General features: G+C 39.7%; 1 protein-coding gene across 1 annotated transcript in view; it reads right to left on the bottom strand.

The window, feature by feature from the left end:
• Nucleotides 1-11,593, bottom strand: part of POLR3A (RNA polymerase III subunit A) — a 77,255-nt gene that overhangs the window by 34,126 nt on the left and 31,536 nt on the right. Inside the window, exons 12-14 of the mRNA XM_042780662.1 lie at nt 9,281-9,350; nt 8,505-8,632; nt 8,176-8,314 (exon numbers count right to left, since the gene is read on the bottom strand). Of these exons, the coding sequence (XP_042636596.1) occupies nt 8,176-8,314; nt 8,505-8,632; nt 9,281-9,350 (337 nt within the window). The remainder of the gene's footprint in view (nt 1-8,175; nt 8,315-8,504; nt 8,633-9,280; nt 9,351-11,593) is intronic.

Genomic DNA, 11,593 nt, shown 5'->3' with positions numbered 1-11,593 from the left:
CTCAAGGAAAAACTAGGGGCAAATTTAGAGGCCTTAATATATGGTGTAAATAGACTATCAAGCATAACCCAAAGTGCACAAACAGCAGAAAAGAAACTAGATGAATGGGACCTTCTAAAAATTAAATTTTTATGTGCTTCCAAAGACTTCTCCAAAAGTCAAAAGAGAACCTACAAATTGGGGGAAAATATTCAGCAATGACATATCTGACAAGGGACTTATCTCTAGAATTTACAGAAAACTCCAACACCTCAACACCAAAGACAAACAATCCAATTAAAAAACGGGCAGAAGACATGAATAGACACTTCATCAAAGTGGATATTCAGGTGGCCAACAAACATGTGAAGAAATGCTCACAATCATTAGCCATTAGAGAGATGCAAATCAAAACAACGAGATACCATCTTGCTCCAGCACTAGTAGCAAAGTTCAACAAGACAGAAAATAACAAATGCCGGCGAGGATGCGGAGAGATTGGGACTCTCATATACTGCTGGTTAGACTGTCAAATGGTACAACCACTGTGGAAAGCAGTATGGCGATTCCTTAAAAAGTTGGAATTGGAAATACCATTTGACCCAGCCATTCCATTACTAGGTATATATCCTAAAGAAGTGAGAGCCAGGACAAGAACAGATAAATGCACACCCATGTTCATCACAGCACTATTCACAATAGCCAAAAGATGGAAACAACCTAGGTGTCCATCAACTGAAGAATGGATAAGCAAACTTTGGTACATACACATAACGGGATACTATGCAACCCTAAAGAATAATGTAGAATCTGCAGAACACCACATAACGTGGATGAACTTGGAGGACATTATGCTGAGTGAAATAAGTCACTCACAGAAGGACAAATATTGTATTAGTCCACTACTGTAAAAAGTCAAGGGGAGGTTTATATATGGAAGGAAATTTTCTTTGTTGGTTACCAGGGATGGGAGGGGAGGGGAGGGGAGGGAACACTGTTAGAAAGAGACAAGTATTTATTTGGGTGAAGAGAAGGGCAATGTACCAAATGTGAATGATCAACATGGTGGCAGTGAAGAAGAGGAAGATACAGAGATGTACATGGGAGGTACAGGCAACAAAGATGAATTCTTTTGCACATACAGTACTGTTTTGTCAGTGAAGGCAAACATGGATATACGGGTGGATAGATGGGTGGATAGATGGGTGGACAGGCTTAACTATTAGGTATGTCTATGCAGGGGGAAGTGTGCCTAAGACCATGTGGGCAGACAAGGTTTGTACAAGTATATTGCTATGTTCTGTAAGAATTCCCAGGTATATAGTAGAGTTGATAAGGGACAAGGTTGTAGTCACTTCTTGGCCACAGCCAGCTACCCAGAGGGACCGAGAAGTTGGACCTGTGAGCTCGGAACCATAGTACCAGGGGACATCAAGCTGAACTGGCATAACATACTACACAAAACATTGTTCCACCCCCTACTTTGTCGAGTAGCAACTGCTATCAAAAGCTTACACGTAGCCACCTAGATGCAATGATGGGTCTCACCTCATTCAGAGCAAAGAAGAATGAAGAAAACCAAAGATTCATGGAAACAATTAGTCCAAGGGACTGGTACACCATGCGATCCACAGGCTATACGACTATGAGACCTGAAGAACTAGATGGTGTGCCCAGCTACCACTGTCAACCACTTGGAGGGGACTCCATGTAGGAGATCCTGGATAGAGTGGGAGAACAATCTAGAACAAAACTCAAAATTATTTGCCAAAAAAAAAAGGGACTAGGTTTGCTGTTCTGACAGAGCCTGATGGAACCCCCTGAGACCATGGCCCCCAGCTGCCCTTCAGATCTGGAATTGAACTCATTCCTATGGCTTCCAGCAAAACAAAGGATAGGCATATGAGGTGAACATTTGCACTAAGTAGATACACTCCTTGGAGAGAACAATCACGGGAGAATAGAAGGGCTGTGTATGCACAGGAAGATAGCTCAGGGGGCAGGAGTGCATGGAGGGAAGGACACAGGGAAGAAGGAACTATGGAGAGGAGGTGGGAGGGGAGCTGCTGCACTGTGGTAAATTGAAGTTAGTGTCATAAGACAAAGTGTGTGTCAACTGCTATATGCAAAGTGAAGTTGCTCTGTAAACTCACCCAAACCACAATTAAAATAATATCAGGAAGTGTGGGTTCTCCTACTTTGTTCTTCTCTTTAACACTGTATTAGGTATTCTAGGCCTCTTGTCTTTCCATATAAACTTGAAGACTGGTTTTTCCATTTCTGTAAAGAAGTTTGCTAGAATTTTGATTGGGATTACACTGAATCTATAGATTGCTTTGGGTAGTACCGCCATGTTAACAATAGTATAAACTAAAGCAATTTGTTATTTACCTAATATATTGAAAACTAACACTTGCACCCTCATAAATAACCTATAGTAACAAAATAAAAGTAACATCTAGAAAGAAATAAAACACAATCCAAAATAAGAAGCCAATATACCTTACAGAGTACAGAGTAAAGGAGTGATTATATACATGAAGAAAATCAGCCTCCTTTACTATATTTACTCTTCCTTAGGAGACAGTAGGATTCCTAGCCTTCAAAAAGACTCTGAAATTCAGTCCTTCAGAGCCCTGGAGATCCATTCTTACTTGGAAGGCTTTGGTAGCAAAACCAAAAATCAAACCCATTGCCACTGAATCAATTACAGCTTCCATTGTAAATCAAGACTGCTCCAAGAAGCCCGTTGGGAACTGCTTGTGAGTGGTCTGTGTTACACAGCTCATGTCCTCTTTAAAATACTGCTACAAGAAAAAAAGTCACTGGAATAAAAGTGTGTTAGTGACCCAGTGATTTACATTCTGGTGCAAGCTCCTTATCTTGGCATGGACCCATAGTGAACAGCAGGCTCAACTACAGACCAGACACTGAATTGGATTATTCTAGATGACTCAGATAACTTGTATTTAAATCTGTCACCATTATATCTTATGTTCATGTTATCAAAAACCATTGACCTGGTAAGAAGGTTAAAAACACTGGTCTTTTTAGTTACAGTTTACTATAGTTTTTTAGCTATACTTTTAGATGATGAACACATTTTTTAAACCAAATAATAAATTACATCTCTTAAATAATGAGACCCTTGTTGATAGCAAAACAAAACAAAAAATAATGACTAGATAAACAAACTATGGTACATACACACAATGGAATACTATGCAATGTTAAAGAATAAAGAAGAATCCACAAAAACATCTTATAATGTGAATGAACCTGGAGGACGTTATGAGTCCACTAATATAAAATGTCAAGGAAAGGCTCACACACAAAAAGTAGCAATTGATGGTTGTCAAGGATGAGAGGGGAGGGGAGTGAAAAATCACCATCTAGATAACAGACATGTATTGTCTGGGTGAAGGAAAAGGCAATATATAATAAGGAAAGGGGGAGGTGTATGATCAGCACAGTATTATCAAGGCAAAGGAAGATACAGAGAGATACACATGAGTTACAGACAAAAGCAAATACTATTACATATACAATCTCTCAGTATCAGTAATAACAGTAATTTACAAGTGGATACATAGATACACAAACTGAACAAGTACAGGTAGGCAAACGGGACTACGCCCATAGCAATATACAGGTTTGGCAGAGGATATTTCTACATATGCATCTGTATGTACTGTAAATAGGTTGTTGCTGTTAGGCACCATTGAGTTGGCTCCAACTCAAAGCGACCCTATGTACAACAGAACAAAACACTGCTTGGTCCTACACCACCCTCATACTCCTTGCTATGCGTGGGGCCACTGTTGCAGCCACTGTGTAATCCATCTGATTGAGGGTCTTTCCCTTATTCTCTGACCCTATTTTACTAAGCATGATATCCTTTTCCAGGGAAAGGTTCCTCCTAACAACACGACCAAAGTACAAGAGATGAAGTCTGGCCATTCTCTTTTCCAAAGAGCATTCCAGCCACACTTGGATCTTCCAGGACAGATCTGTTCATTCTACCGGTGTTCATGATTTTTTCAGTTTTCTTCGCAAACACCAAAATTTAAAGACGTCAAGTCTTCTTCAGTCTTCCTTATTCACTGTCCAGCTTTCACAAGCATTTGAGGTGATTGAAAATACCATGACTTCAGTCAGGTGCACCATAGTCTTCAAACTGACATCTTTGCTCTTTAACACATTAAAGAGGTCTTTTCCAGCAGATCTGCTCAATGCAGTATGTCAACTGATCTCCTGACTAATAAGTACTTCCATGGGTGTTAGTTGTGGATCCAAGTAAAATGAAATCCTAGACAACTTCAATCTTTTCTCCATTTATTGTGATGTTGCTCACTGGCCCAGTTGTGGATTTTTGTTTTCTTTATGTTGAGGTGTAATCCATACTGAAGACTGTAGCTTTTGGTATTCATCAGTAAGGGCTGAAAGTCGTCTTCATTTTCAGCAAGCAAAGCTGTGCTATCTGCACATCGCAGGTTGTTAATGAGTCTTCTTCCAATCCCAATGCCACGTTCTTCATATAGTCCAGCTTCTTGGATTATCTGCTCAGCATAGAGATTGATTAAGTATGGTGAAAGGATACAACTCTGACACACACCCTTTGTGATTTTAAACTGTGCAGTATCCCCTTATTCTGTTCGAATGTCTGCCTCTTGGTCTATGTATCAGGTTCCTCATGAGCACAATTAAGTGTTCTGGAATTCCCATTCTTTGCAATGATGTCCATAATTTGTTATGATCTACACATTCAAATGCTTTGCATAGTCAATAAAACATAGATAAATGTCTTTCTTATATTCTTTGCTTTCAGCCAAGATCCACCTAACATTAGCAATGATATCCCCCTCGTTCCAAGTCCTCTTCTGAATCCAGCTTGAATTTCTGGAAATTCTCTGTCTATACAATGCTGCATGTAATAATAATAATATTGTTCAGTAATTTCCACATCCTGTTGGATCACCTTTCTTTGGAATGGGCACAAATACGGATCTCTTACAGTTGGTTGACCATGTCTTCTAAATTTCTTGGCAGAAATGAGTAACTGCCTCCAGTACTGCATCCACTTGTTGAAATATCCCAGTGGGTATTCTGTTAACTCCTGGAGCCTTGTTTCTCACCAATTTCCTCAGTGCAGCTTGGAGTTCTCCCTTCAATACTATTGGTTTTTGATCATGTGTTACCTCCTGAAATAGCTGAACACTGACCAATTCTATTTGGTACAGTGACTGTGTGTATTCCTTCCATCTTATTTTGATGCTTCCTGCATCATTCAATATTTTGCTCATAGAATCCTTCAATATTACAACTCAAGTCTTGAATGTTTTCTTCAGTTCTCTCAGCTTGAGAAATGCCAAGCGTATTATTCCTTTTTGGTTTTCTAACTTGAGGTCTTTGTACATTTCATTGTAATACTTTGTCTTCTCAGGCTGCCCTCTGAAACCTTCTGTTTAGCTCTTCTGCTTCATCATTTCTTACATTCACTTCAGCTATTCCCTGTTTACGATCAAGTTTCAGAGTTTCTTCTGACATTCATTTTGATCTTTTCTTCCTTTCCTGTCTTTTTAATGACCTTTTGCTTTCTTTGTGTATGATGTTCTTGCTATCATCCCACAACTTGTTTTGGTCTTTGGTCATTGGTGCTCAATGCGTCAAATCTATTCTTCAGATGGTCTCTAAATTCAGGTGGGATATAATGAAGGTCATATTTTGGCTCTTGAGGACTTGTTTTAATTTTCTTCAGCTTCAACTTAAACTTGCATAGGAGCCACTGATGATCTATTCCACAGTCAGCTACTGGCCTGGTTATGACTAAAGATACTGAGTTTCTCCATCACCTCTTTCACAGATATAGTCAATTTGGTTCCGGTGTATTAGATCTGGTGAGGTACATGTGTATAGCTACCGTCTATGCTGTATTTGCAATGAATAAATTGTTGCTCTTGCAAAATCCTATCATGCAATCAATCTCCAGCGTCATTTCCATCACCAAGGCCATATTTTCCAAGTACCAATGTTTCATCTTTGTTTCCAGCTTTTGCATTTCTATCACCAGCAATAATCAATATACCTTGATTACATGTTTGATCAATTTCAGACTGCAAAAGTTGGTAAAAATCTTCAATTTCTTCATCTTTGACTTTTGTCGGTGCATAAATTTGAATAATAGTCATATTAACAGGTCTTCTTTGTAGGCATATGGCTATCATCCTACCATTGACAGCACCGTATTTCACGATAAATCTTGAAATGTTTTTTTTGACAATGAACACAGTATCATTCCTCTTTGAATTGTCATTCCTGGCATAGTAGATCATACGATTTTCTGATTCAAAATGGCCAATATCAGTCCATTTCACCTCACTAATGCCTAGGATATCAATCTTTATCATTCTATTTCATTTTTGACAATTTCCAATTTTCCTAGGTTCATACTTCTTACATTCCATGTTCTGATTATTAATGAACATTTGCAGCTGTTTCTTCCCATTCTGAGTCGTACCCCACCTGCAAATGAAGGTCCTGAATGATTTACTCCACCCACTTCATTAAGATTGACTCTGTTCTGAGAAGGCAGCTCTTCACCTTCATATTTTGAGTGCCTTCCAACATGAGAGACTCATCTTCCTGAACTATATCAGACAATGTTTCACTGCTATTCATAAGGTTTTCAGTGGCCAACTTTTTCAGAAGTACGTGGCTCTGTCCTTCTTCCCAGTGTGTCTTAGTCTGGAAACTCCTCTGAAACTTGTCCACCATGGTGGCCCTGCTGATATTTGAAACACCAGTGGTATAGCCTCACAGCAACACATAAACTACCACAGTATGACAAACTGACAGACAAGTGGTGAAATGTAAATATATCCATACATATAGTAACACACAGGCAAAGCTATGCAAACTTCTTACCCATAACAAATTACCTTTACGAAATGAGTCATTAGGCTTGGGGTTTTGGGACCACAGTCTCAGGGGACAATTAAGTCAATTGCCATAACACAGTTCACAAAGACAATGTTCTATACCCTACTAGGTGAGTAGTGACTGGGGTCTGAAAAGCCAGCAAGTCGCCATCTAAGGTGTAACTATTGATCTCTCCCTATCTGAAGGAAAGAACAGTGAAAGAAATCAAAGGTGCATGGAAATAAATAATCTAAAGGAATAATAGACATATTAACTTCAATCTCCATGATCCTGAAACTAGAAGTATCAGATGCTGCCAGGCTACCAGTATTGACCACTGTGAAAGAGAGCACAATAAGGTCTTAGACTGAGTGGGAGAAAAATGTGGAACAAAATTCAAAATCATAAAGACCAGGCTTACTGGTTGAACAGAGACGGGTGGAACCCTCAAGATTATAACCCGTAGACACCCTTCAAGATGAAACTGAACTCATGCCTATGGCTCAACTTTCAGCCAAACAACAGACAGACCTCTTAGAAGGTGAATAGTAACAATCAGGGAGGTACACACCCCTTAGAACAACTAACCAAGGGAAATCACAAGGGCAGCATTTGTCCAGCAATAAAGTTCCGAAGGTAAGAAGGGACGAGAAAGAAGGACAAACGGAAACAGCAAACACAGGGGGAAATAGGATGAATGCTATTATTACCAAACAAAATATGTATGAATTGTTGAATGGAAAACCAAAGTATGTGACCTTTCACTCAAATCACAATAAACAGTTTTAAAAAACCCAAAGAAACAAAAATATTATGCTAAGTGAAAGAAGCTAGACACAACAGATCACATGTTGTATGATTCCACTTATATGAAATATCCAGAACAGATACATCTATAGGGACAGAAATCAGATTGTTGGCTGTCAGGGATTAGGGAAGTGAAGAATAGGGTGTGATTGTTTAATAGGGAATGAGGGCTTCTTTTTTAGAAACAGAAATGTTTGGAAACTAAAAATAAATAAATAAAAATTAAGAAACAATTTAGAGAAGATTCTAGTCAATGGATCATGTATCTACAAGCCTCCGTTTTAGAGAAACGGTGAATTACATCTGAGAGAAGAAATACCAGCTAGTTTCTCGAAGAAGAAATTTCCTAAGGCCTTTGAGAAACGTAAGATTTCTGCTTGCCAAGTAAAGATACCCAACTAAGCCAATCACTGGCCATTTGTTCTTCCTCCACATCCCCACCCCCTTCCCAGCTAAGTTCCTTTAACTCACAGGAATCATTGACACAGAGGTCTTCCCCTTTGCCACAGTACTGCTTGCCCTTGGTTCGGAGGTTGGCCCTCACTGGATTGTCATCGCTAGGTCTGAGGATGACACTGAAGATCTGCTTTCCAGTCCACAGGGTGACAGGCTGAAGGAGACAAAGGAAGTCAGAGTATCAGCTGGAAAGCTTAGTCTCAAACAGCCTTCATGCAAATAAGGCAAGACTGACTGTATAATTCAGACTTGGTTTACAAGCACCAGCACAGTTAGACTAACAGCACCAATACAGCCATATGGATGCAGACAGACATGTATACACACATGGCTATTATACAAACCTTTAATATTGTAGGAGGTGGAAGGCGAACTTTAATTTTCTCATCCTTGCCAACTAATATAGAAGCAATGATTTGGCAAGCCTTGGCTCGGTCAAAGAAAGTGTCCTTCAGAGTGAGGAGATAGGCACCTGAGAATTTCAAAGAACAAAACAAAGAAAAGAAATGAAATTGTATGTGTATGGGGGAATATGTACACACACACACACACACACACATATAAATTTTAAAATAAATAATAAGTTAAACATACAGCTATCTGTTTACCAGCTCTCTCCTCCAACTACAACCTAACCTCCAGACATTAAGGGACTTTATTAACTGCTGTATCACCAGTGCAGTCCCTGGGTAGTGCAAACAGTTAACACACTCAGCTGCTAACTGAAAGGTTGGTAGTTCGATTCTACCCAGAGGCACCTGAGAAGAAAGGCATGGCATCTACTTCTGAAAACCAGCCACTGAAAGCCCTATGGAGCAGTTTTACCATGACATACATGAGGTCGCTGTCAGAGTAGACTTGATGGCAACTAGTTTTTTGTTTTGGTATCTCCAGTGCCCAGAACAATGCCTGGTCTATGGCAGGAGCTCAATAAATACTTGAAGAAATGAATAACCAACCAATGAGGAATATCTCAAATACGTTCACAACCAAACTTAGAAAACAAACAATAAAATTAAATAGTAATTAAATAGTTTGCCAAGTTGTCATGTGAAAAACTAAATAATCACTGCACTACACAGTTAGAAGTCTCTTTTTTGAGTGAACAGTACAAACTCACCTGTCAGAAAATCCTGAATAGCAGCAATCAGTGGTTCCCCATTCCTCGGGGTTACAAGATTTGCTTTAGTCTAAAGGAAAAATAGATAGGTTAGTCATTCTTGTCCTGCACAACAAGGGCTTCAAATTGTTATAAAGAAATAAAGGGTAGCAGAAAGATGATGAGGTTGAGAAAAGAAAGCCAGGTGCTTATTCCCAGAGTTGTCCCAGTTCCTTCAACTGTCAATGTGAAAGAATGAACACCAGCAAGATTACCTCAGAGGTTCCTATTAAAATGAAAATGAAACATTGAGTACACTTGTATTAGAATCATGTAGAGAATACTACACATGTAAGACATTATTATTATAGATAAACTCACTTCTCCAAAGAAAATATACTTCTGTGAATGACTGAGTAGCACTGTGATTGATAACTTTGACATCAACCAATTCCACTCTTAAAAATGATGACAGAACTGTCTGTTTTGGTTAAGACATTAAATTTTAAAAACAAACAATTCAACAACAGAATTTAATAAACATTTGATAAGTGCCTACACTGGATTAAAAAGGTGCTACTTAATATACCATTATTCTGAGCATGAGAGTACGCTGTGCTACTCTGGATGAGGCTGCACATGTGCATTCATGTTTTCTGGACCTCCTCAACCACAGTGACAGGTCCTTAAAGCAGAGGGCCCTACCTGCCCTTTTTTTAAAATTGTGATTTGGGTAAAACTTTACAGAGCAAATTCACTTTCCATATAGCAGTTCACAAACACTTTGTCTCATGACAATGACAATTTACCCCAATGCAACAGCTCCCCTCCTATTTCCTCCCGATACTCACCTCTTTCCTGTGCCCATCCCTCCATGACTCCTGCCCCCTGAGCTGTCTCCCTGTGCATAAGCAGCCCTTCTTTCTCCCATGATTGCTCTTTTCAAGGAGTGAGGAGTGTATCTACCTCAAGTAAATGTTCAACTCATATGCCTGCCTTTTGTTTGGCTGGAAGCCACAAGTGTGGGTTTAATTCCAGACCTGAAGGGCAGCTAGGGGCCATAGTCTCAGAGGTTCCACCAGGCTCTATCAGACCAGCAAACCTGGTCCCCGCCCCCCACCTTTTTTTCTCCAAATGATTTTGAGTTTTGTTCCACATTGTTCTGCCTCTCTATCCAAGATCTCCTACATAGATCCCCCTCTGATTGGCTGACAGGCACCATCTAGTTCTTCTGGTCTCATAGTTGTATAGGCTGCAGAGCACATGTTGTACCAGTTGCTAGGACTAATTGTTTCCATGAATATTTGTTTTTCTTCACTATTCTTTGCTCTGGAGGAGGAGAGAACCATCATTGCCTCTAGATGGCTGCTTGCAAGCTTTTAAGATCTCAGTTGCTACTCGCCTAAGTAGGAGGTAGAACAATGTTTTGCATAGTATGTTATGACAATTGAGCTTAATGTACCCTGTAACTATGGTCCAGAGCCCCCTGGTTCAACTACTCAGTCCCTCTCAGTACTGGCTGTAACGAAGTGACTACAACCTTGTCCCCTGTCAGCTCTACTATACACCTGGGAATTTGTACAGATCATACAAATACACTTGTAAGACCACTGTCTGTCAACCCTATACATGGTCTTGGGTACACTCCTCCCTGTTCTCTTCACCCAAATCAATACTTATCTCTACCTATCTAACGGTGTTCCCTCCCCTCCCCTTCCACCCCTGGTAACCAACAAAGAAAACTTCCTTCCATAGATAAGCCTTTCCTTGACTTTTACAACAACAGACTGATACAATATTTGTCCTTCTGTGATTGACTTATTTCACTCAGCATAATGTCCTCCAAGTTCATCCCCATTAAGCGGTGTTTTGCAGATTCTAGATTATTCTTTAAGGTTGCATAGTATTCCATTGTGTGTATGCATCATAGTTTGGTTATCCATTCTTCAACTGATGGACACCTAGGTTGTTTCCATCTTTTGACTATTGTAAATAGTGCTGTGATGAACATGGGTGTGCATATGTCTGTCCTTGTCATGGCTCTCATTTCTTTAGGATATATACATAGTAATGGAATGGCTGGGTCAAATGGTATTTCTAATTCCAACTTTTGAAGGAATCACCATACTGCTTGGTACAACAGTTGTTGTACCATTTGACAGTCCCACCAGCAGTGTATGAGAGTCCCAATCTCTCCACATCCTCGTCAGCACTTGTTATTTTCTGTCTTGTTTAACTCTGCTACTAGTGCTGAGGCAAAATGGTATCTCATTGTTGTTTTGATTTGCATCTCTCTAATGGCTAACGGGGGAGCTCTGGTAGCATCGTGGCTAA

This window comes from Orycteropus afer, unplaced genomic scaffold (genome assembly GCF_000298275.1).
Source record: "Orycteropus afer afer isolate SDZICR_OR568_19922 unplaced genomic scaffold, OryAfe1.0 scaffold00052, whole genome shotgun sequence".
In the NCBI taxonomy this organism is placed as follows: Eukaryota; Metazoa; Chordata; class Mammalia; order Tubulidentata; family Orycteropodidae; genus Orycteropus; species Orycteropus afer.
The sequence above is the reverse complement of the archived record's forward strand: the minus strand, read 5'-3'. Positions and strand labels throughout refer to the sequence as shown.